Genomic DNA, 27,033 nt, shown 5'->3' with positions numbered 1-27,033 from the left:
GCTTGAGGAGGCTTTTATTTATATCTCACAAACTTTATTATTACCCTACACACTTATTCTTGCTTTATAAACCTAAAGAGAACAGTGTGAGTACGAACTGGGCTATTTATAATAATTTCGCAGGTTGATAATTATTTTGCACGTCTACGTGCGAAATACTCACGAGTTCTAGCCGCGCATGCGCAGATACCGATGTTACTAATTATTTGTCGGTCAAGTTATTTCGTACAACACCGTTACAAAGGGAAAACTCCCGACCGACTACTAGCACTACTACTACTACTCAGGGACTGCCGCTACAAAGGCGAAACTCCCGACTACTACTACTACTACTACTACTACTACTACCCTGCGGCGGCTGAAGTGCTTAAGAAGTGACGTAATACTGGAAAGGAAAGTGTGAGTAAGTGAATAAGACGAAGGGAGGAACGAGAGGAGGAGGGAGGCAGGGAGACCTAGACCCTCAAATAATTCTGACACTACTCACTCTGAGACCCAACCCACGCCTGGTCCCTCTAGGAATGCATCTGTATCAGAACCTTTAAACCAGTATCGCTGCAGTCCTTTCGGTATTATTCTAGTGTTTGCCCATACTCACCCCTCGCAACCAAAATTGGCTAGGGGGCCATTGAGACTTCGGGGAATGCGGTGGTAAACATGAAATGCGTCGCAAATGCATAGTTTTTGAGTTATGAGGGGATGAAAAATACCCTAGATGTAGAGAAATTCCTTACAATTACTTAGATGTAGGGAAATTTCATACATTCTGGGGTTTTTTTACAACGTACGGAAACCACGCAAGGTAATTATTAAAAATCACTCCGCACCTCGAAAATACGACATTACGCCTCCATATTGTACTTAAGGGCATATTATACATACGGACGATGTGTTTACATGGCGACGCCATTGCAATATGAGCAGCGTTGCCAGCGATCTGGTTAGCATTGATACGCTAGGTGAGACCAGGTCCACCATGCGTGTTTATTTATTTATTTTTTTTGGAACACGCACCTTTACCTAATACTATTTCCGAAGGTACGCTAGGTTAGCGATGGTACGCTTAGTTAGCCATTAGCCCACGCATGTGAGACCAGGTCCACCACGCGTGGTTATTTTTTTTTTAGAACACGCACCTTTAAGAGGGGGGGGGTCCAGGGGGGGGCGCAGCCCCCCCTTGGTTAGCAGGTCGTAAAGTTCGGTTGGAGTAGTTTAAATATGCTCCCCCACCCAAATACCCCGAGTTCACGCAGGTCCCCGAAGATCGTTGGGGGAAGGGGATTAATTCGGCTTCTTTACTTTTAAGTACTTTTTTTTTTTTTACTACGATATATGGAGGCGTATTATCGTATTCTGGAGGCGCGAAGTCAATATCCACAATCACCTTGTATACTAGGAATACGAGCCCGTGAAGCAGATTCGAAATCCGGTCAGTAAGGATTCACGTGATCGAACAGCTCGGGCAAGAGGTTCGAGAGCCTGCACTTTCTGCACAAGCCGCAGTATTGTTAAAGGCGCGGTGTTGGATGGATCCCGGCTAGCCGGTGGATTTACTTGTGTCAGTGATAAACAATGAAGATACACTGTGTTTGGTGCCACGGACTCTACTTGGAGGATAGAAACCTTACGATGAGGTGACAACCTACTAGTGAGAGGGCATGAGTGTGGTGGAGGCGGTTTATGTGAGCACAGATGGCCGCTGGTGCCACGCCAGATGGTGAGGTGAGCATCGTTTGGTGGGTTCACGACGCTTCTCTCCCAAAGCAAGCTTGAGGATCCACTTAGTGCGTGGTTTTCGTATGGGAAACACTAAATTCGTCGCAAACGTTTATTTTAGTGGTGGTGGGAGGAAAATTTCCTAAATTTAGGGAATTTCCCTAGATCTAGGGAGTTTTTATCCCCCCACCCTACTAAAAAAAATACGCGAATGCGACGGATTTCGTGTCCCCCACCCGAAACCCCGCATTCCCACCAGGTCCCCAGGCTTGTATGGGGGGGAGGAGGAAGTATGGGCAAACACTAGAATTTTACCGTCCTTTCAAGCAACAGCACATTTCCTTAATTTGAAAATTGGATTCTGTAATGTGAATAGTGTCATTAACACATTATCAATAATCTTTGACTTTCTGAGGGAAAACAATGTAGATATCTTTGGTATATGTGAAACCTGGCTGTTGCCTGATACCCCAGACTCCTTTGTAAATATAAATAATCATAATCTCCTACGTACTGACTCTACCAGCCACTCCCGCAAGCACGGGGTCTGTGTCTATATTCAGAGTCACATCAGTCATATCAGTATTAACACAGGCTGTGATAGCGTATGTGCGATTTATCTTTTAGCCTTTAACCTTTATTTAATAGTAATTTATCGTCCTCCCTCAAATAGTAACACTGCCAACCAAGCTCTTCTAGACATCCTCCTTACCTTTTGCCCTGATAAAGAAGTACTGATCCTTGGGGACTAACCTGCCACTCTTCAACTGGCAATCTAAATCGGTGCTGTACACAAAATATCCTCCCCTGCACCAATCATTTATGGACTGTTTTATAACACTGGGTTTGCACCAGTGGGTAGATGTTCCCACCTACGTAGTCTCTGGAAACATTCTCGACCTGGCTCTGACATCAGAAAGTGACAGGGTGGGTGAAATAGAGGTCAAGAGTCCCTTACCCAACTGTGGACATTGCCCTGTATTACTTTGATACTATTTCCAGTCAGGTGTAACTACAGAAAATTCTTCCACCTTCAAGCGCTCTTGGTACCGAGCCAAATACAAACGGATAAATGAACATCTATGTGAAATCGACTGGCAATTTGAATTTCGTGGTTTGACAATAAACACAATGTACGAAAGATTTCTATCCATTGTTAGGCCATTGATTGACCAGTTTGTGCCTCTTGCACCCAATGCTCCATCTGCAAGCTTCGCATCTCCGCCCAAGGCCCTGAAAACCTCACGCAGAAAAGCATGGGAAGCATACAAAAATGCGAGAAGTACGCATGGTAGACAATCCCCACAGGCCACACAAGCCCTGGCGCACTATGACAACATAAACAGCAGATTTCACAACTTTTTTACTCTAAAGCAAAATGACCATGAAAAATCACTGATACAGAAACTGCAGAGCTCCTCCAAGCCTTTCCACCACTACATCAGGAGTAAGAAAGTTAGAACACCTTCTGTTGGCCCGTTAAGGATGGACTGTGGTGGACTTACTAGTGACTGTACACTGATGGCTAACACCTTTGCCACTCACTTCTGTTCTGTCTACTCAAGCCAAGTCAGCAGTGCTCCCTCTCCTCACCAAACCTTTGATGGGGCCCTGGACAGTGTTACCATAACTCTGCAGCAAGTTCTAAATAAGCTGAAGGCGCTTGACCCAGATTCCAGCATGGGACCTGACAGCCTTCACCCCAACCTCCTGAAATCTTGCCCTGCTATTGCTATTCCAATTTTCCTGATATTTCAAAAGTCTCTCTCCATGGGAAAACTCCCAAAGGACTGGAAAAGATCCATCATTATACCCATATTCAAGAAAGGCTCTCACTATACACCACTGAATTACAGACCTTTCAGTGTGACATGTCATCTGCAAAACTGGAACGATTTATCTCAGACTCTACAACTTTCTCGACTCCAATGATATTTTTTCAACTGACCAGTACGGACTCCGACAAGACAGAACAGTAGACGACCAGCTGCTACTTGTGTATAATGATGTCACTTCATGGCTGGATGTAGGATACATAGTTGATGTTGTGCTCTTTGATTTTAGTAAAGCCTTCGATGTTGTCAACCATACTCTTCTCATAGACAAACTGAGACTACTGGGAGTTCATGGCCCCCTGCTGTCATGGATCTCAGATTTTCTATTAGGCCGCACCATGCAAGTCTCAGTTTCTGGATGTACCAGCTCTTCCAAGGATGTACTCAGCGGAGTGCCCCAGGGCTCAGTCCTGGGCCCCCTCTTGTTCCTGGTGTATATTAACTTCTTGCCATCATACATTCAGTCTGAATGCAAATTCTTCGCTGATGACATGAAAATCTATCTCAAACTACGCAGTGACTACAGTTCCTCTTTAGCCGAAGACACTAGTATCTGTCAAAACGACATCGACATGGTGTTCAAAGTTGCTGACTCTTCGGGTCTGCATTTTAATTTGGACAAGTGTGCCGTACTACATTGTCAGAGAGGCTCAACAGATAGGACCATTGCGGGTTCTTTGCAGCATTACCACATGGAGAACGCTGACCTTTCTATTGAGACCACACATAAAGACTTGGGTATAGCAGTTGATAGCTCACTGAAGTTCAACTCCCACATAACTGTAAAGAAAGCAGCGAGCCTGGCAATCAATTTACTAAAATCTACACTCTGTCGAGACAAGGACTTTATGATCACCCTGTTTAAAACCCACATCAGACCTCTGTTGGAATTTGGCTCTACTGTATGGAATACAGGGTACCTGGGTGACATAAGACTCCTAGAATCTACACAACGAAGATGGACCAAACAAATCACTGGAATGACTGATCTTACCTTTGCAGACTGTCTACAAACTCTGAACCTTTATTCCGTCCAGGGTAGATTAATTAGAGCTGATCTCATCAAATGCTGGAAAATTCTCCACAATCAATCCTCAATAACTCCCCAAGATCTTTTTTGCCTCTCTTCAGTAACACACACCAGAGGTCACAGACTCAAGCTAGCTAAACCTCACACATCATTGGAATGTAGACGCAGATTTTTCAGTATCAGCTGTGTTGATCCCTGGAACTCTTTGTCTGATGCAGCTGTTAGCTGTGATTCTATCACATCTTTTAAAAAGCATCTCCATGTCCAGTTGGGACAAACTCTTTTTGAATATATTGACTGAAATTTAACTCTACTCCGACATTTTTCGCGGCTGTTTTCTTTTGTGCATATGGCACAAAACTCAGCCACTTCTCATGCACTTGTTGCTATGGACATAACCAGGTGAGTAACCTAGGAAGCGATACAAAGCTTCCTTTCCGCTGGGAAGGAACAGTGACTGGACGTGTTCAGGGGGTCAGTACGAGGTGGTTGGCTCATGTCCATTTCATGTATCCATGTATCCCGACACGCGGGCGCGGCCTCGCCCACCCGTGCACTTGTCCCGCCCAGACAGCCCTTGGGTGCTCTCACCCTTGCAGTTGTGTTCTCTCCTTGGCATCCTTTTTCATGGTGTCTGTTCTCTGGTGTGGTTCTACCCCTCAATTCTTGGTTTGCAGTTTCCCTTTCCCTGAAGGTCTTTACAAGGTGCCCTTCAGCTGCCTGGTGCCTCCAAGGTGTCGAGGGCAGATAGTTCATTACTCTGGGTCTGTTTTGCCTCAGTTTATTTGGTGCAGTTTTCACAGTGTTGTGGCTGACAGCAGTAGGTAACTGTGATATATATATATATATATATATATATATATATATATATATATATATATATATATATATATATATATATATATATATATATATATATATATATATATATATATATATATATATATATATATATATATATATATATATATATATATATATATATATATATATATATATATATATATATATATATATATATATATATATATATATATATATATATATATATATATATATATATATATATATATATATATATATATATATTTTAGGAATTTGCCGATGCTTTTTATTTTGAATCCTGTTTCTATGAGGATGTGATCTTTGTCCCTGCAGCCCCGCCGGTGCTGTGCAGAAGTGAGGGTCTGAGGCGGTGCTGTGCTCAGCGCTCCTTGCATCCTGGCTGCTGCTGGCCTCTGTTCCAGTGGAGGCTGCCAGGCCGGGCAGCAGCCGGAGTGCCCGGGGCCAGCAGGAGCAGACTGTCTCTGCTGTGAGGGTCAGGGGTGATCAGGAGAGCCACCACCACCACCTTGCTGCTGGCACCTCCAGCCATAAAGGAAAGGGAAAGTTTGAGTGCAGGAAGCCTTGAGACAGAACAGCTCCACCAGACACAGCCTTGCACACACTGCTGAAGGAAACCATGAGAGCCAAGAGTGTGGGAAAAGACTCCCTGGGAAGGCTAACCTCACCAAGCACATCCACACACTCTGGAGGAAGACCTCATGAATGCCATGACTGTGGCAAAAAGTTCAGTGCAAAGAAGGCCCTCAACACACACACCCTTACATACACTGGTGAAAGACCTCATGAATGCCAAGAGTGTGGCAAAAAGTTTAGTGCAAAGAAGGCCCTCAACACACACACCCTTACATACACTGGTGAAAGATCTCATGAATGCCATGACTGTGGCAAAAAGTTTAGTGCAAAGAAGGCCCTCAACACACACACCCTTACACACACTGGTGAAAGACCTCATGAATGCCATGACTGTGGCAAAAAGTTCAGTGCTAAAAGTTCCCTCAACACACACACCCTTACACACGCTGGTGAAAGACCTCATGAATGCCAAGAGTGTGGCAAAAAGTTTAACCATAAGAGTGCCCTCAACAGACACACCCTTACACACACTGGTGAAAGACCTCATGAATGCCAAGAGTGTGGCAAAAAGCTCAGTGTTAAGAGTACCCTCAACACACACACTCTTACACACACTGGTGAAAGACCTCATGAATGCCAAGAGTGTGGCAAAAAGTCCAGTAGGAAGAGTCACCTCAACACACACATCCTTACACACACTGGTGAAAGACCTCATGAATGCCAAGAGTGTGGCAAAAAGTTCAGCCAGAAGAGTGCCCTCAACACACACACCCTTACACACACTGGTGAAAGACCTCATGAATGCCAAGAGTGTGGCAAAAAGTTCTGCCAGAAGAGTAACCTCAACGCACACACCCTTACACACACTGGTGAAAGACCTCATGAATGCCAAGAGTGTGGCAGGAGGTTCCTTTCTATGTCTGTGTTGAACATGCACATCTTCAGACACTCTGGCCTGAGAGAGTTCAAGTGTGATGTTTGTAAGAAACATTTCAAGACCAAGGTGGATATTGCCCGGCACATGAAGATACACTTCCCCTGAGGTGCTGCTCGATGTGTTATGCATGTGTGTGTGTGTGTGTGTGTGTGTGTGTGTGTGTGTCCAGCACCTATTATTATTATTATTAATTTTATTATATGTAAACAGACATACAGATGTACGTACATACATACACACACAAACAGTTATTTAGTCTTTGTAATAAATTCTTCAACTTGAGAAAGGCTTGGTGTTTTTTCTTCCTTTTCTTGTTTCTTTTTCCTCTTTTCCTTCATTTTATACTTTTTTTTCCTTCTATTTCTTTTTTATTTTATTTTATTTATTTTTTTACAGCTAAGGAGACAGTTCAAGGGCATAAATTAAAATACATAAAAAAAAGCCCGCTACTCACTGCTCCTGAACAGAGGTCAAAGGAGTGTCCAAAAAGAGAGGTCAATTTCGGGAGGAGAGGTGTCCTGATACCCTCCTCTTGAAAGAGTTCAAGTCGTAGGCAGGAGGAAATACAGATGAGGGAAGATTGTTCCAGAGTTTACCAGCGTGAGGGATGAAAGAGTGAAAATGCTGGTTGACTCTTGCATAAGGGGTTTGAACAGTATAGGGATGAGCATGAGTAGAAAGACGTGTGCAGCGGGGCCGCGGGAGAGGGGGAGGCGCGCAGTTAGCAAGTTCAGAAGAGCAGTCAGCATGAAAATATCGATAGAAGATAGAGAGGCAACATGGCGGCGGAATTTGAGAGGTAGAAGACTATCAGTATGAGGAGAAGAGTTGATGAGACGAAGAGCCTTTGACTCCACTTTGTCAAGGAGAGCTGTGTGAGTGGAGCCCCCCACACACATGAGATGCATACTCCATACGAGGGCGGACAAGGCCCCTGTAAATGGATAGCAACTGTGCGGGGGTGAAGAACTGGCGGAGACGGTACAGAACGCCCAGCCTAGAGAAAGCTGATTTAGTAAGAGATGAGATATGAAGTTTCCAGTTGAGATTTTGAGTTAAGGATAGACCGAGAATGTTTAGTGTTGAAGAAGGTGATAGCTGAGTGTTGTCGAAGAATAGGGGATAGTTGTTTGGAAGATTGTGTCGAGTGGATAGGTGGAGAAACTATGTTTTTGAGGCGTTGAAAGACACCAGGTTCCTCTTGCCCCAATCGGAAATAATAGTAAGGTCTGAGGCTAAGCATCTGTTGCCTCCAGCCTTGAGTCGTTAAGTTCCTGTAGGGTGGGTCTTCTATTAAAAGAAGTTGAGTAATGCAGAATGGAGTCATCGGCATAAGAATGGATAGGACAGTTCGTTTTGGAAAGATCATCAATGAACAACAGAAAGAGAGTGGGAGATAGGACAGAACCCTGTGGGACACCACTGTTAATAGGTTTAGGGGAAGAGCAGTGACCGTCCACCACAGCAGAAATAGAACGGTCAGAAAGGAAACTGGAGATAAAGGTACAGAGAGAAGGATAGAAACCGTAGGAGGGTAGTTTAGAAAGCAAAGATTTGTGCCAGACCCTATCAAAAGCTTTTGATATGTCCAGCGCAATAGCAAAGGTTTCACCGAAACGGCTAAGAGAGGATGACCAAGAGTCAGTTAGGAAGGCAAGGAGATCACCAGTAGAACGCCCCTTGCGGAACCCATACTGGCGATCAGACAGAAGGTTAAAAGTGGAAAGGTGCTTTTGAATCTTCCGGTTAAGGATTGATTCAAAAGCTTTAGATAGACAGCAAAGTGAAGCTATAAGGCGGTAGTTTGAGGGATTGGAACGGTCACCCTTCTTAGGCACAGGCTGTACAAAGGCATGTACTTCCAGCAGGAAGGAAAGGATAGGCAGAGACGAAAGAGTTTGACCAGGCAGGGTGTCAGCACGGAGGCACAGTTTTTAAGGACAATAGGAGGCACTCCATGAGGTCCATAAGCCTTCTGAGAGTTGAGGCCAGAGAGGGCATAGAAAACATCATTTGGAAGAATCTTAATAACAGGCATAAAGGAGTCAGAGGGGGGATGAGTAGGAGGAATATGCCCAGAATCGTCCAGGGTGGAGTTCTTACGGAAAGTTTGAGCGAAGAGTTCAGCCTTAGAGACAGATGAGACGGCAGTGCTACCGTCAGGGTTAAGAAGAGGAGGAAAAGAGGAAGAAGTGAAATTGGAGGAGATATTTTTGGCTAGATGCCAGAAGTCTCGGGAAGAATTAGAAGAAGCAAGATGACATTTTCTATTGATAAAAGAAGTTTTGGTAAGTCGGCGAATAGATTTGACACGATTCCGGGCTGAAATGTAAAGGTCAAAGCTAGCGGGTGTTCGAAGGCTCTGGAACCTTTTGTGAGCTACCTCTCTATCTTTAATACCACGAGAACAAGCATGATTAAACCAAGGCCTTTTAGCATGAGGAGTAGAGAAAGAACTTGGAATGTATGCCTCCATTCCAGAGACAATCACCTCTGTGATGCGCTGGGCACACACAGTGGGGTTTCTCTCCTGGAAGCAGTAATCATTCCACGGGAAATCGGAAAAGTACATCCTCAGGACGTCCCACCGAGCTGAAGCAAAATGCCAGAAGCATCGCCTCTTCGGTGGGTCCAGAGGATGTACAGGAGCGATAGGACAGGATACAGAAATAAGGTTATGATTGGAGGAGCCCAACGGAGAGAACAGTTTGACAGAGTAAGCAGAAGGATTAGAGGCAAGGAAGAGGTCTAGAATGTTGGGCCTGTCTCCAAGACGGTTGGGAATACGAGTAGGGAGCTGAACCAACTGCTCTAGGTCGTTGAAGAGAGCAAAGTTGTAGGCTTGTTCACCAGGCTGGTCAGTGAAAGAGGATGAAAGCCAAAGCTGGTGGTGAACATTGAAATCTCCTAAGATAGAGATTTCAGCGAAGGGAGAGTGAGTCAAGATGTGCTCCACTTTAGAGTTCAGATAGTCAAAGAATTTTACATAGTTAGTAGAGTTAGGTGAGAGATAAACAGCACATATGTATTTAGTAATAGAATGACAATGAAGTCTTAGCCAGATGGTAGAAAATTCAGAAGAGTCAAGGTCGTGGGCACGAGAGCAAGTGATGCCGTTGCGCACGTAGGCGCAACATCCACCTTTGGTTTGAAATTTAGGATAGAGATAGTAGGAGGGAACAGAGTAGAGGTTGCTGTCAGTAGCCTCAGAAACCTGTGTTTCGGTGATGAAGAGAAGGTGAGGTTTAGCGGAGGAGAGATGGTGTTCCACAGAATGAAAATTAGAACGAAGCGAAGACCGCGAATGTTGCAGAAATTGTTAATTAAGGAGGAGGTTCGAGGAGTTATCAGGACACCTCTCGAGTCGGCAGCCAGAAGGGGAGTCCTCCTTGGGGGAATTTATGGTCCCCCCACAGGCGGGGACTCCGAGGCTCTGCAATTTTTCGCCATTTTGAATTTTGAATTTTGGGAAAATGTGTGTGTTTTGTGAATGTAGTGTGGTGTAGAAAGAGAGAGGATCTGTCTTTAGAGAGCATGCTGAACTGCTCTATGGTGTTGATGAGACAAAAGGGAAACGGTTAGTGAGGACATGGGAAGGGTCTTTGAATGGTCTCAGCACCCTCCTCGTTTCCCATATATCCTCACCGGGAGTAGCTCACGCCCGTTCGGTAGGTGTCTTCCTACCTACTCCCTTCATTCTTTTCCTTCCTTGTTTTTTTCTTTTTCCTTCATTTTCAGGATTTTTATCTTTTCATTTTTTTCACTTTTTCATTTCAAAGTTTAGTTTTCTTTCACTTCTTTTTCTTAATGCTTTTATTTTTGTATATTTTATTTCTTTTTTTGTTTTTCTTCCCTTTTCATTCATTTTTTTTCTCTTTCTACTTTATCTCTCTCTCTCTCTCTCTCTCTCTCTCTCTCTCTCTCTCTCTCTCTCTCTCTCTCTCTCTCTCTCTCTCTCTCTCTCTATATATATATATATATATATATATATATATATATATATATATATATATATATATCTATATATCTATCTATCTATATATCTATATATATATATATCTATATATATATATATATATATATATATATATATATATATATATATATATATATATATGTGTGTGTGTGTGTGTGTGTGTGTGTGTGTATATATATATATATATATATATATATATATATATATATATATATATATATATATATATATATATATCAATGGCGGGGATCAGGTGACAAGAAAGGGCGTCCAGTGCAGATGTAGCTAACAGATGAGGAGTAGAGGACCTGGAAACAGTGCTCAGAAAGGAAAGACTCCGATGGTTTGGACAAGTGAAGAGAGCAGGGAAGGATACAGCGCTGGGAGTTGTGGAGAGGACCTGGAAACAGTGCTCAGAAGGGAAAGACTCCGATGGTTTGGACATGTAAAGAGAGCAGGGGAGGAAACAGTGCTGGGAGTTGTGGAGAGGACCTGGAAACAGTGCTCAGAAGGGAAAGACTGATGGTTTGGACATGTGAAGAGAGCAGGGGAGACAACAGTGCTGGGAGTTGTGGAGAGGACCTGGAAACAGTGCTCAGAAGGGAAAGACTCCGATGGTTTGGACATGTAAAGAGAGCAGGGGAGGATACAGTGCTGGGAGTTGTGGAGAGGACCTGGAAACAGTGCTCAGAAGGGAAAGACTGATGGTTTGGACATGTGAAGAGAGCAGGGGAGGAAACGGTGCTGGGAGTTTTGGAGAGATTGGAGGTAGAAGGAAGGAGACCAGTTGGTAGACCTAGGAGAACGTGGAGGAGGTGTATACAGGAAGACTTGGTACTGATGGGATTGGATGAGCATCGGGCAAAAGGCAGAGTAGAGTGGAGGAAGAAGGAGGGAGACCAGATGGTAGACCTAGGAGAACGTGGAGGAGGTGTATACAGGAAGACTTGGCACTGATGGGATTGGATGAGCATCGGGCAGAAGGCAGAGTAGAATGGAGGTAGAAGGAGGGAGACCAGATGGTAGACCTAGGAAAACGTGGAGAAGGTGTATACAGGAAGACTTGGCACTGATGGGATTGGATGAGCGTCGTGCAAAGACAGAGTAGAGTGGAGGTAGAAGGAAGGAGACCAGATGGTAGACCTAGGAGAACGTGGAGAAATTGTATACAGGAAGACTTGGCACTGATGGGATTGGATGAGCATCGGGCAGAAGGCAGAGTAGAATGGAGGTAGAAGGAGGGAGACCAGATGGTAGACCTAGGAAAACGTGAAGGTGTATACAGGAAGACTTGGCACTGATGGGATTGGATGAGCGTCGGGCAAAGACAGAGTAGAATGGAGGAGAGCCATAAAGCGTCCAACCGCTCAGCATGCCGCGATCCCTTGCCTTGGAAATTCTAGCCCCTTCTTCCGCACATATATAATGGGGTTCATCTCTATAATGTTGAAAGATAGCACTGAACCACGGGAGTCTGGCAGTGTGTAGGGACGAAGAGGTACACGTACTATACAACGTGACGCCTGACTGTATAAACGTCATGTTGGTCTTCATCAACTCCACTGTGTCTGCTCCTTGGCGCGTGTTTCAAGGCGTGCTGAGCTGGGAAGAGGAGAGGGAAGGAAGGAAGGAAAGGAAGAAAAATAAGAAATAGTTTTGGAGAAAGGAGGAAGGAGAGAAAGAATAGGAAAAGAACCTAGAGAGTAAATATGTTAGCTAACGGACAGTATATTATGAAGGAGAGGAACAGGGAGGAGGAGGGGGAACAGTACAGCAGTCAACGGAACACGTGCAGACCAAGACCAAGACCAAGACAGGATGGTTGTGAATGGGGCAGAAGATGAGAGAAATAGGACCTGGAGGCTAGGAGACACAGAGCTAGGGCAAACAGATGCATACAAGTACCTGGGTGTATGGATGAGTCCGAGCGGATGTGAAAGGACAAAGAATGAGAAGATTAGCCTAGTTAATCAATGGGTGCACGGGCCGTCTGGGAAGTGCGGCAGGTGGCGGTGGCCGAAGTGATAGCGTACTGGACCCACATTCGCCGCGTGATGGACGACGCGGGTTCGAATCCTCACGCTACCACTCGGATTTTTCAGTCACCGCCGAGTGGCTTAAAACTACCCACATGCTGTCCTGAAGACCACCCATCAACCCGGACCCTAGAGGAAGCCGTCCAAGCGAATCAAGAACGAGTTCCGGGGGGCAGCATGAGCCAATGCAAGATGGCGCCACTATAAATACTCGCCTGCGCCAGAACGGGCTGGGCCGACCATCAGGCCCCACCTGGAAGAAGCCTTGGGCCGACCATCAGGCCCCACCTGGACGAAGCCTTGGGCCGACCATCAGGCCCCACCGGGAAGATGCCTACCGGCGCAATAGGCAACAACGTAAAAAAAAAAAAAAAAAAGAGCATGTAAGTATGATGTGCTGAGAGAGGTGTGGAAGAGTGTAGCTGTGCCGAGTGTGATGTATGGGATGGAGGTGATTACATGGAGTGAGTTGGAAATGGATAAATTGGAAGTAGGGGAAAATAGGATCGGTAGGTTAGCTTTGAATGCACCAAAGTATGCAGCGGTGGAAGCATTGAGGGGTAATATGGGGTGGAGTACCTTTAGGGAAAGATTTAGGAAGGCTACCCTTAGATACAAAGTCAGATTGGAACGAATGGATGACGCGAGATTGGCACGGAAGGTTTACTTGTGGAGTGTGCATGAGAGCAAATGGATTAAAATCTGCATGAGAATGGTTGGTGACAGTGGTATGCGAGTCAGGTGGGTGAGCAGAGAGGAAGGGAGGCGTTTCTTTGAATGGAAGGTGACTGACAGAAATAGTGAGGGTCTAGAATGGAATGTGAGAAAGTGGAAGAAAGAGATATAGACAGTGCAGTGAAAGGTGAAGGTCTGAGGAGGTGGAAGCATGTGATGGAGCGAAAGAGTACTTTTGAGTGGTACAGGGAAAAGGAAGCCCCGCAGTGTGTCAGCTGGAATGATGGAAGCCTGGGTGGTGATCTTCTCTTCCAAGCTCGAGCGCAGTGTATGAATGTGAATGCAAGAAATTACAGGTGGTCTGAGTCCCGCAGCAAAGTGTGTCAGATGTGTGACAGGGGTGTGGATGAAACTGTCGTGCATGTGATACTGGTGTGTGGGAGGCACCGGAGAGAAAGGACGGAGATGATGAGGGTGGTGTGGCGGACTGAACGTTCCCCCCTGTTCCCCCCTCTACTGCGCATGCGCCGACCCGTGTTGGCCCGCCCCATTTAAAGGGGGGACCAGCTGGCCCGCATCTACTGCAGACTGATCGGTCCCCCGACGAGACATCGGTCCCCCCTCCTTATTCTGTCATTTGCATGCCTGTTATTTTCCACTGTGTATAACGATTTTTTTTTTACTCATATCTGAACACACTATCTGTAATATACAACAGGATATAACGGTATAGACTCAAAGAGCCCAAGGTCAACCTGGAACTGGGTTTCCAGAGCATTTGAGAAGAGTGCCCCGCGGCTCTATATAATGAGTTATCCGGGGATGTTAAGAACAGTGACAGTCTGGCAATCTTCAAGAAAGCACTGAAGACTTACTTATTCACTAAGTCCTACGACTTAACAAATATGAGGATTGAAGACAACTTTAGGTGCTAATATTAGTTATAATGTTAGCGGCCCTGTGGAGCGCTGCTGCGGCGGCAGGCCGGGGCCTGAAACCTCATCAACGGTATCAAAACGTACAACTAAAAGCCTTCAGTAAATTGCGCCTCATTCTGGGGTGCCCCAGAACTGCAAAACTTGAGGTCATGAGGGCAGAACTGAATCTGCCTCGTGTTGTGGACAGAATCTGGGAAATTACTTGTCGCACCGTCAGCCGCCTGCTTCGTGCTGGTGCAGTGCCCCTTCACCAGGCACTGGTAACTCTGCACCGTGACTCCAGGGCTCCTGTTACCTCCTACCTTAGGAAAATTTATCTCATGTTAGCAGAGACGGGTGTGTTAGAAGCGTGCTTAGGCCTAGTTTACTCCCCGGCCCAACCTGCCTGGCCTCCCTATCGTGTCAGTGTAGACGTTGACCAACTACCTTTCCCTAAACGTGATTGGCTTCCCCATGTCCTCCAGGATCACTTCATGGTCAAACTGTCCAAGTACCCCTGTGTTCGGGCTGTCCATGTGTACTGTGATGGCTCCGTAGATGGCAGCAGGTCGGGCTGTGGCGTGTTTATCCGGGATTACGCTTCCCCCACCCAGTACACTGACATTGAGGTTACCAGGCGGCTGCCGGGGTACCTGTCCTCGACCAGGCTGAGCTGTATGCCATCCTTGAGGCTCTCCACACTGTAGCAGCTTTGCACGAAAATGTCTACTTGTTTGTCGATAGCCAGGCTGCATTGCATGAACTTGTGTCCTCCTCCCCTGCCGACTGTGATCTTGTAGCTAAGTGCCTGACTGCCGTCCGTGCCCTTGAGGCCGCAGGTGCCACGGTCCACTTCACCTGGGTGCCCTCTCATGTGGGCATCCAGCTCAATGAGAAGGCAGACTGCCTTGCTCGACGAGCCCTTCAGGATGACACAGTGGACCCTGGTACTGACTATACGCTTAGCTATGTTAAGAATAGACTTAGGCATTATTCACGTGATAGCATTGCTATCCAACTCAGACACTGCTGTGACAATGGCAGCGCCAGCAGCCTCCACTATGTTAGTGTCTCCCAGCGCTGTGTTTACCCCTATGGGCGACACAGTGCCCCTCAGGATGTGGTAGCAATGCGCCTTAGGCTAGGCTATATAGGTACTACTGGGAGGTTAGTAACTCCCCTGGTGTCTGCTGCACGCTCTGTGCCAGGCCGAGTGGCCACACACTGCATCACTATGTCATGGAATGCCCTCTCATTGCTAAGTTTAAGCCACGGGACTGCCTTGACCTGCCCCAGACAATTTGTTGGCTCCTGAACCATGATGTCCTCCCTGCTATCCTCAAAGAACACCCTCAGTTTGCACCAAGGTGGTGATGCCGTGTGTGGCAGCCTGAACTACTGCCGTGCTATACAAGGCTGTGATCTCTGCAGTATTTTACTTTAAGGACTAGTATTTACTCTATCTCTGTATTCATTCCCATCTAGTGCTTGGGCAATGTTCTCCGTCCACACATTTTCTTGTCTTATTGTCCAGGGGGAGGTACTGCCCCCTCCCTTGTTGTGCTTTCCTTCCTACCATTGTATCCTTTTAATTTCATGGTGCTACCTACACATGTATTAATAGTTGTATAATCACACTCTGTCCTGCCTGGGGGTTGGGATGGCATGTTCCTCCCTTCTCCCTTGTTGTTTACCTGCAACAATAAACTATCAATCAATCAATCAATCAAAACACACACACACACTCAGGAGGGCAGGACTGTCGGCCTTTCACTGCCGCAGGATCACATACACATATAGGAGGGCAGGATTGCTAGCCTTCTGCTCCTGCTGGGAAGATGAGGTCACAACTTCATGGCTTACATCCTGTACCTATTGTATACAGGTAAGATACCATACTAAAAAAAGGGTGCGGCTGCTGAGGTGAGGCAGGCGAGCTCGGGGCTCGAGGGCACCGTTGCCAGATTATCGTACTCCAGAGCCGCGTAATTACCGATTTCTGGCTATAACTGTTGCCAACAAGCACCAATAATTAACCATTTAAACGATATCCATATATGAAGGCAGTTATTTGGGTGATGAAAGCAGTTTAATTATTGGGTCGGAAATCGGCAAACATAAAAGGCTCAGTACGACAATCTGGCAATGTTGCTCGGGGGGACCGATTTTTCCAGTGTTTTGGAGTGGGCCGAGTAGCGCATATAAACACAGGTCGGCGCATGCGCAGTAGGGGGGGAACAGGGGGGAACGTTCAGTCTGCCAGTGATGTGGGCTGGGATGTGAATGGGAGGATTGCAAGAACAGAGAGGGAATGGATGCTGCTGCTGCTGGGGCTGAGTGATGAAGCAAATGATAGAATTATAGAAGCCATGAAGAGTTTTCTGGAAAAGATGTGGTATGCAAGAAATAGGGAATTGGAAGATTTGTAATGGATACTGTTTGTGTTGTTTTATTTTAGGTGCCGATACGAAGGCCTGACTCTCCAACGGGTTACCTGTACAGCAAGAGCAAGAGCAAGACAGGAAGTAAACACGCCTCAGGGACTGCCGCTACGAAGGCGAAACTCCCGACTACTACTACTACTACCACTTTTTTTTTTTTTTTTTTTTTTTTACATTGCGGCCTATTGCGCCGGTAGGCTTCTTCCCGGTGTATCCTGATGATCGGTCCAAGGCTTCTTTCCGGTGGGTCCTGATGGTCGGCCCAGCCCGTTCGGGCGCAGGCGAGTGTTTATAGTGGCGCCATCTTGCATTGGCTCATGCTGCCCTCCCAGAGCTCATCTTTGATCCTAGAATCTAGAGTCCGGGTTGATAGGTGGTCTTCTGGACAGCATGTGGGTAGTTTTAAGTCACTCGGCGGCGGCTGAAAAATCCCAGCTTGGTGGCACCGGGCGGGGATTGAACTCGCGTCCTCCTGAACACGGGGCCGTTATTATGACGACTCAGCCACCGCCTCTACTACTACTACTACTACTACTACTACTACTACTACTACTACCCTGCGGCGGCTGAAGTGTTTAAGAAGTGACGTAATACTGGAAAGGAAAGTGTGAGTAAGTGAATAAGACGAAGGGAGGAACGAGAGGAGGAGGGAGGCAGGGAGACCTAGCTAGACCCTCAAATAATTCTGACACTACTCACTCTGAGACCCAACCCACGCCTGGTCCCTCTAGGAATGCAGCTGTATCAGAACCTCTAAACCAGTAGCGCTGCAGTCCTTTCAAGCAACAGCACATTTCCTTAATTTGAAAATTGGATTCTTACCTATGCTTACCTATGAATGGATAGTGGGGGAATAAGAAGTGACTTCTTTTGGTGTTCCCCACCTCTAAGACCTGTTAGCCTCATGCCCCTGATCCAAGTGCCTGTCATACCGCAATTTGAAACTGGCTATTGAAGGGGCAGATACCACATTATCTGAGAGCTTATTCCACGGGTCTATAACTCTAATGGCAAACCAGTTTCCCTTCATTGTGGTTCGCCAATGGTCTGGTTTACTCAGCTTGTAGGAGTGGCCCCGCAGTCGGTGAGTGTTGAGTTGAAAGAATCTGGTGAGGGGGACGTCCTCGTAGCCATGCAGGAGCTTGTATGTCTGGATCATGTCACCCCTCACTCTTCTCTCTTGTAGCGTCTGGAGGCCAAGGTGCTTACAGCGCTCTTCGTATGGCAGCTGGGCAATGCCTGGTACTAGCTTTGTTGCCCTTCTCTGCACCCTCTCCAAGGCCTGGATGTCCTTTGCCAGGTATGGGGACCACGCTTGGGCCCCGTAGTCTAAGATGGGCCGGACTAGAGAGAGATATAGCGGCAGCAAGATGGTCTTATCCAGCACACTGAAGTTGCGTTTGATGATGCCCAGTCTGCTGTTCGCTTTAGCAGCCACCATTGCCACGTGACTGGATGATTTGAGGTTATTGGCCACTATAATGCCAAGGTCCTTTTCCCGGTCCGACTCCTCCAACTTGACGCCATTCAGCTGGTATTCTGCTCGGTGTACGCTGTTCCCTATGTGCATGGTCTTGCACTTGCCTGTGTTGAAGGTGAGTAACCACTTTGCACTCCACTCCTCCAAACGTTTCATGTCACGCTGAAGGGCTTCTGCATCGTCTCTGTCCTTCATCACTCTGTATACTTTGGCGGCGTCGGCAAACAGGCTAGCCTCACTGTTGACTCGATGCTGAAGACAATGTCGTTAATGTAGACCAGGAAAAGGACCGGTCCGAGCACAGACCCCTGTGGCACTCCACTTAACACAGGCAAACTCCCAGAGCTCTCCTGTCTGATGCGGACCTGGTGAGTCCTGTTTGTGAGGAAGCCCCTGATCCAGCGCAGGACGTCTCCAGCTATTCCCGAGCATGATAGTTTTGCCATCAGCCTTTCGTGGGGGACCCTGTCAAAGGCTTTCTCACAGTCTAAATAGTTCACGTCCACACCGTGTCCACCATCCACTGCATTGACCAGGTCATCTAAGTAGCACAACAAGTTAGTTAGGCAGCTCCTGTATTTTCTGAATCCATGTTGTGCATTGGTTATCAGGGCATTGTCTGTGAGATGTTGAACAATTCTTTCCCTTAAGATCTTCTCCATAATTTTGGACACAATGCTAGTCAAAGAGACTGGGCGGTAGTTCAGTGGGTCTGTTTTTTTGCCCTTTTTATGGATGGGTGAGATGGTGGCCCTCCTCCAGTCCAGTGGAACTTCGCCAGTCCTGAGAGATGAAGTGAATATCTTCAACAAGGGAACACAAAGTATGTCGGCGCACAGTCTCAGCACAAAAGCAGATATCCCATCAGGACCCGGCGCTTTGCTCTCGTCTAGCTCTGCAAGCCTTTTCTGGACCTCCTTCTTTGTCATGGTGAAAGTGTGAAGCTGAACACCTTGGAACACTTGTCCTGGAGTTGGAATGTCAAGGATCGTGTCCTCCCGTACAAACACAGTGTTGAAGGCTTTGTTCATTTCCACTGCCATTCCCCTGTCGTCATCTATGACCTCTCCATTTATGTCTTTCAGTTTCGTTATGCGGTCCTTTGTTGTGGTTTTTGAGCGCACATAGGCCTAAAAATGCTTAGTGTTACTGGCTGCAACAGTTGCCACCTTCCTCTCGTAGTCGTACTTTGCCCTTCGTGTTGCCACTGTTACAGCATTCCTTGCTTGATTGTATTGATAACGGTTCCTGATGTTTTTATTGACTCTGTATGCATTCCATTTATCTTGTTTTGTTCTTATTAATCTCTGCAATGAAGCAGTCATCCATTTTGGTCTTGTGTCTAGGTGTTTCTTCTTCTGGGTAGGGACGCATATTTTCACAATCCTGTCGTATTGATCTTTAAAAACCTCCCACTGTTGACCAGTGGGCCTGTCTCCTAAGTGTACGTCCCAGTTGATTTCCTGAAATAGGCACCGCATTTTTTCTTTATCGGCCTTGTAATAGTTAAGTTTCCAAGAACAATCCTCTTGCATCCTTAAGTTTGAGTTCACTGTGAAGGAGAAGCACAAGACAGCATGCCTGCTTAGCCCCAATGGTGGGAGGTATTTGAAATCGTTAACTTCATCAGCCGATTTTGTGAAAACCAGATCCAGTCTGGATGGGTGATCCGTGTCTCTGAGGTGTGTCCACTCTTCCACATTTTGTGTTCAAAAGTTGTTGTTAATTGTTTCCAGGAAGTTTTCTGCCTGCGTAACACCCTGAGATCCCTCCATGACTCTGTTCTCCTCCCAGTTGATATTACCAAAATTGAAGTCTCCACAAATTAACACTTGGCCAGTACTAGAATGCGTTTCACTTAATCTTAATATATCACAGATCAGGTCATTGCTTGCACTAGTTGATGAAGGGGGTCTGTATATTGCTCCTAAGATTAGGTTTTTGCCCCCTCTGCTCTTTACCTCACACCAAACAGTCTCTTGAGCGCCGTGATCAACAAGATGGGTCACTGAACTTACATCTATGTGCAGGTACTTCTTGACTAGTATAACTACTCCTCCTCCTGGGGCCCTCTGGTCGACCCTGTCCTTCCTTACAACTGAATACAGGTCCATGTTGAACAAAGTAGAATCCAGAATCTCCTTGTTGCATTTGGTCTCAGTTAGAAAAATAATATCTGGGTCCTCTAAATCTATTAATACTTGTAATTCCCCAGTCTTGTTGGTAAGGCCGTCCAAGTTGGTGTATATGCATTTCAAGGTGTCATTAACACATTATCAATAATCTGACTTTCTGAGGGAAAACAATGTAGATATCTTTGGTATATGTGAAACCTGGCTGTTGCCTGATACCCCAGACTCCTTTGTAAATATAAATAATTATAATCTCCTATGTACTGACTCTACCAGCCACTCCCGCAAGCACGGGGTCTGTGTCTATATTCAGAGTCACATCAGTCATATCAGTATTAACACAGGCTGTGATAACGTATGTGCGATTCATCTTTTAGCCTTTGACCTTTATTTAATAGTAATTTATCGTCCTCCCTCAAATAGTAACACTGCCAACCAAGCTCTTCTAGACATCCTCCTTACCTTTTGCCCTGATAAAGAAGTACTGATCCTTGGGGACTAACCTGCCACTCTTCAACTGGCAATCTAAATCGGTGCTGTACACAAAATATCCTCCCCTGCACCAATCATTTATGGACTGTTTTATAACACTGGGTTTGCACCAGTGGGTAGATGTTCCCACCTACGTAGTCTCTGGAAACATTCTCGACCTGGCTCTGACATCAGAAAGTGACAGGGTGGGTGAAATAGAGGTCAAGAGTCCCTTACCCAACTGTGGACATTGCCCTGTATTACTTTGATACTATTTCCAGTCAGGTGTAACTACAGAAAATTCTTCCACCTTCAAGCGCTCTTGGTACCGAGCCAAATACAAACGGATAAATGAACATCTATGTGAAATCGACTGGCAATTTGAATTTCGTGGTTTGACAATAAACACAATGTACGAAAGATTTCTATCCATTGTTAGGCCATTGATTGACCAGTTTGTGCCTCTTGCACCCAATGCTCCATCTGCAAGCTGCGCATCTCCGCCCAAGGCCCTGAAAACCTCACGCAGAAAAGCATGGGAAGCATACAAAAATGCGAGAAGTACGCATGGTAGACAATCCCCACAGGCCACACAAGCCCTGGCGCACTATGACAACATAAACAGCAGATTTCACAACTTTTTTACTCTAAAGCAAAATGACCATGAAAAATCACTGATACAGAAACTGCAGAGCTCCTCCAAGCCTTTCCACCACTACATCAGGAGTAAGAAAGTTAGAACACCTTCTGTTGGCCCGTTAAGGATGGACTGTGGTGGACTTACTAGTGACTGTACACTGATGGCTAACACCTTTGCCACTCACTTCTGTTCTGTCTACTCAAGCCAAGTCAGCAGTGCTCCCTCTCCTCACCAAACCTTTGATGGGGCCCTGGACAGTGTTACCATAACTCTGCAGCAAGTTCTAAATAAGCTGAAGGCGCTTGACCCAGATTCCAGCATGGGACCTGACAGCCTTCACCCCAACCTCCTGAAATCTTGCCCTGCTATTGCTATTCCAATTTTCCTGATATTTCAAAAGTCTCTCTCCATGGGAAAACTCCCAAAGAACTGGAAAAGATCCATCATTATACCCATATTCAAGAAAGGCTCGTCAGACCTCTGTTGGAATTTGGCTCTACTGTATGGAATACAGGGTACCTGGGTGACTTAAGACTCCTAGAATCTACACAACGAAGATGGACCAAACAAATCACTGGAATGACTGATCTTACCTTTGCAGACCGTCTACAAACTCTGAACCTTTATTCCGTCCAGGGTAGATTAATTAGAGCTGATCTCATCAAATGCTGGAAAATTCTCCACAATCAATCCTCAATAACTCCCCAAGATCTTTTTTGACTCTCTTAAGTAACACACACCAGAGGTCACAGACTCAAGCTAGCTAAACCTCACACATCATTGGAATGTAGACGCAGATTTTTCAGTATCAGCTGTGTTGATCCCTGGAACTCTTTGTCTGATGCAGCTGTTAGCTGTGATTCTATCACATCTTTTAAAAAGCATCTCCATGTCCAGTTGGGACAAACTCTTTTTGAATATATTGACTGAAATTTAACTCTACTCTGACATTTTTCGCGGCTGTTTTCTTTTGTGCATATGGCACAAAACTCAGCCACTTCTCATGCACTTGTTGCTATGGACATAACCTGGTGAGTAACCTAGGAAGCGATACAAAGCTTCCTTCCCGCTGGGAAGGAACAGTGACTGGGCGTGTTCAGGGGGTCAGTACGAGGTGGTTGGCTCATGTCCATTTCATGTATCCATGTATCCCGACACGCGGGCGCGGCCTCGCCCACCCGTGCACTTGTCCCGCCCAGACAGCCCTTGGGTGCTCTCACCCTTGCAGTTGTGTTCTCTCCTTGGCATCCTTTTTCATGGTGTCTGTTCTCTGGTGTGGTTCTACCCCTCAATTCTTGGTTTGCAGTTTCCCTTTCCCTGAAGGTCTTTACAAGGTGCCCTTCAGCTGCCTGGTGCCTCCAAGGTGTCGAGGGCAGATAGTTCATTACTCTGGGTCTGTTTTGCCTCAGTTTATTTGGTGCAGTTTTCACAGTGTTGTGGCTGACAGCAGTAGGTAACTGTGATATATATATATATATATATATATATATATATATATATATATATATATATATATATATATATATATATATGTATGTATGTATGTATGTATGTATGTATGTACAGTCACCCCCCGCCGTTCGCGGTCTCACCCATCGCGGTTTCGCGTATTCGCGGTCAACTAATTGTGTTATACGCGGCCCCAGTTTCGCGTATACGCGGATGCATTGACGCTAAATAGGGAGGCAGAGAGGAGGGGGGAAGGGAGAGAGGAGGGAGGAAGGCAGAGAGGAGGGAGGGAGGGAGGCAGAGAGGAGGGGGGAAGGGAGAGAGGAGGGAGGAAGGCAGAACGGAGGGAGGGAGGGAGGCAGAGAGGAGGGGGGGAGGGAGAGAGGAGGAAGGCAGAAAGGAGGGAGGGAGGGAGGCAGAGAGGAGGGGAAGGGAGAGAGGAGGAGGAAGGCAGAGAGGAGGGAGGGAGGGAGGCAGAGAGAGGAGGGGGAAGGAGGAGGGAGGAAGGCAGAGGAGGGAGGGAGGAGGCAGAGGAGGAGGGAGGCAGAGGAGGGGGAAGGGAGGAGGAGGAAGGCAGAGGAGGAGGAGGGAGGCAGAGAGGAGGGAAGGGAGAGAGGAGGAGGCGGGCAATGGACGTTAGGTTGCTCCTGAGTGACGTCACGGTTAGACTGTGACGTCATGCTTTCCTATTGGCCAGCAGCTCACTCAGGGACGACTGCTATTGGTCGAGATTTTCTCATAGCAACATTATCCTAAAAAAAAAAAATTCACGCGCCGCCACACTGCAGTGTTGCCAGATTGGGCTACTTATCGCAAATTGGGCTACTTTTGGGTCTTCTGTGCTACTAAATTTTGACCCCAGGGTGAGTGTTGATTACATATTGTTGTCTAACAAGGTCTTGTCTCATTTCAGTCATTAAAAAGAACGAAAAAAACATGTTTTATATGACGTGTCAGAGGTGACTTCCCCAAATGCATATTTTCCCATAGGGTTATAGTCCCGCCGTTCGCGGTTTCACGCATCGCGCCGAAGTCCGGGAACGAAATACCCGCGAACGGCGGGGGATGACTGTATGTATGTATGTATGTCTGTATGTCTGTATGTATATATATATATATATATATATATATATATATATATATATATATATATATATATATATATATATATATATATATATATATATATATATATATGCTTTGTCTTACATTTTAGGAATTTGCTGCTGCTTTTTATTTTGAATCCTGTTTCTATGAGGATGTGATCTTTGTCCCCACAGCCCCACTGGTGCTGTGCAGAAGTGAGGGTCTGAGGCGGTGCTGTGCTCAACGCTCCCTGCGTCCTGGTTGCCGCTGGCCTCTGTCCAGAGGAGGCTGCAAGGCCGGGCAGCAGCCGGAGTGCCCGGGGCCAGCAGGAGCAGACTGTCTCTGCTGTGAAGGTCAGGGGTGATCAGGAGAGCCACCACCACCACCTTGCTGCTGGCACCTCCAGCCATAAAGGAAAGGGAAAGTTTGAGTGGAGGAAGCCTTGAGATAGAACAGGTCTACAAGACACAGCCTTGCACACACTGCTGAAGGAAGCCATGAGTACCAAGAGTGTGGGAAAAGACTCCCTGGGAAGGCTAACCTCACCAAGCACATCCACACACTCTGGAGGAAGGCCTCATGAATGCCATGAGTGTGGCAAAAAGTTCAGTGCTAAGAAGGCCCTCAACACACACACCCTTACATACACTGGTGAAAGACCTCATGAATGCCGTGACTGTGGCAAAAAGTTCAGTGCTAAGAAGGCCCTCAACACACACACCCTTACACACACTGGTGGAAGACCTCATGAATGCCATGAGTGTGGCAAAAAGTTTAACCATAAGAGTGCCCTCAACAGACACACCCTTACACACACTGGTGGAAGACCTCATGAATGCCAAGAGTGTGGCAAAAAGTTCAGTGCTAAGAAGGCCCTCAACACACACACCCTTACACACACTGGTGGAAGATCTCATGAATGCCGTGACTGTGGCAAAAAGTTCAGTAGGAATAGTCACCTCAACACACACACCCTTACACACACTGGTGAAAGACCTCATGAATGCCAAGAGTGTGGCAAAAAGTTCAGTAGGAAGAGTGACCTCAACACACACACCCTTACACACACTGGTGAAAGACCTCATGAATGCCAAGAGTGTGGCAAAAAGTTTAACCATAAGAGTGCCCTCTGCAGACACACCCTTACACACACCGGTAAAAGACCTCATGAATGCCGTGAGTGTGGCAAAAAGTTTAACTATAAGAGTGCCCTCAACACACACACCCTTACACACACTGGTGAAAGACCTCATGAATGCCGTGAGTGTGGCAAAAAGTTCAGTAGGAAGAGTCACCTCAACACACCCTTACACACACTGGTGAAAGACCTCATGAATGCCAAGAGTGTGGCAAAAAGTTTAACCATAAGAGTGCCCTCAACACACACACCCTTACACACACCGGTAAAAGACCTCATGAATGCCAAGAGTGTGGCAAAAAGTTTAACCATAAGAGTGCCCTCAACACACACACCCTTACACACACTGGTGAAAGACCTCATGAATGCCGTGAGTGTGGCAAAAAGTTCAGTAGGAAGAGTCACCTCAACACACACACCCTTACACACACTGGTGAAAGACCTCATGAATGCCAAGAGTGTGGCAAAAAGTTTAACCATAAGAGTGCCCTCAACACACACACCCTTACACACACTGGTGAAAGACCTCATGAATGCCAAGAGTGTGGCAAAAAGTTTAACCATAAGAGTCACCTCAACACGCACACCCTTACACACACCGGTAAAAGACCTCATGAATGCCAAGAGTGTGGCAAAAAGTTTAACCATAAGAGTGCCCTCAACACACACACCCTTACACACACTGGTGAAAGACCTCATGAATGCCGTGAGTGTGGCAAAAAGTTCAGTAGGAAGAGTCACCTCAACACACACACCCTTACACACACTGGTGAAAGACCTCATGAATGCCAAGAGTGTGGCAAAAAGTTCCGTATGAAGAGTCACCTCAATACACACACATTTACACACACTGGTGAAAGACCTCATGAATGCCATGAGTGTGGCAAAAAGTTTAACCATAAGAGTATCCTCAACAGACACACCCTTACACACACTGGTGAAAGACCTCATGAATGCCAAGAGTGTGGCAAAAAGTTCAGTAGGAAGAGTGACCTCAACATACACACCCTTAGACACACTGGTGAAAGACCTCATGAATGCCAAGAGTGTGGCAAAAAGTTTAGTACTAAGAGTACCCTCTACCTACACACCCTTACACACACTGGTGAAAGACCTCATGAATGCCAAGAGTGTGGCAGAAAGTTCAGCCAGAAGAGTGCCCTCAACACACACACCCTTATACACACTGGTGAAAGACCTCATGAATGCCGTGACTGTGGCAAAAAGTTCAGAGTTAAGAGTTCCCTCAACACACACACCCTTACACACACTGGTGAAAGACCTCATGAATGCCAAGAGTGTGGCAGGAGGTTCCTTTCTATGTCTGTGTTGAACAAGCACATCTTGAGACACTGTGGCCTGAGAGAGTTTAAGTGTGATGTTTGTAAGAAACATTTCAAGACCAAGGTGGATATTGCCCGGCACATGAAGATACACTTCCCCTGAGGTGCTGCTCGATGTGTTATGCATGTGTGTGTGTGTGTGTGTGTGTGTGTGTGTGTGTGTGTGTGTGTCCAGCACCTATTATTATTATTATTCATTTTATTATGTGTAAACAGACATACAGATGTATGTACATACGTACACACACAAACAGTTATTTAGTCTTTGTAATAAATTCTTCAACTTGGTGTTTTTTCTTCCTTTTCTTGTTT

General features: G+C 46.2%; 1 protein-coding gene across 14 annotated transcripts; it reads right to left on the bottom strand.

Annotated features, from left to right (window-relative positions):
* Nucleotides 1-5,680: 5,680 nt before the first annotated feature.
* LOC126991176 (uncharacterized) lies at nucleotides 5,681-26,967 on the bottom strand. 14 transcript variants are annotated; one of them, XM_050849940.1, is made up of 6 exons: nucleotides 26,577-26,967; nucleotides 25,989-26,072; nucleotides 25,821-25,904; nucleotides 25,653-25,736; nucleotides 24,641-25,320; nucleotides 5,681-5,946 (listed from the first exon to the last, which is right to left on the bottom strand). In XM_050849940.1, exons 1-5 carry the CDS (start codon nucleotides 26,846-26,848, stop codon nucleotides 24,783-24,785), a joined length of 1,062 nt encoding a protein of 353 aa, XP_050705897.1. In that variant the 5' UTR covers nucleotides 26,849-26,967; the 3' UTR covers nucleotides 5,681-5,946; nucleotides 24,641-24,782. The 14 variants fall into 14 exon arrangements, 11 of the variants coding, with proteins under 11 accessions (XP_050705897.1, XP_050705892.1, XP_050705896.1 ...); XM_050849935.1 differs by having other exon boundaries at nucleotides 25,653-25,904; XM_050849939.1 differs by lacking the exon at nucleotides 25,653-25,736 and having other exon boundaries at nucleotides 24,641-25,367; nucleotides 25,784-25,904.
* Between the last annotated feature and the right edge of the window lie 66 nt (nucleotides 26,968-27,033).

Source organism: Eriocheir sinensis, unplaced genomic scaffold (assembly GCF_024679095.1).
Source record: "Eriocheir sinensis breed Jianghai 21 unplaced genomic scaffold, ASM2467909v1 Scaffold25, whole genome shotgun sequence".
Taxonomy (NCBI): domain Eukaryota; kingdom Metazoa; phylum Arthropoda; class Malacostraca; order Decapoda; family Varunidae; genus Eriocheir; species Eriocheir sinensis.
The sequence above is the reverse complement of the archived record's forward strand: the minus strand, read 5'-3'. Positions and strand labels throughout refer to the sequence as shown.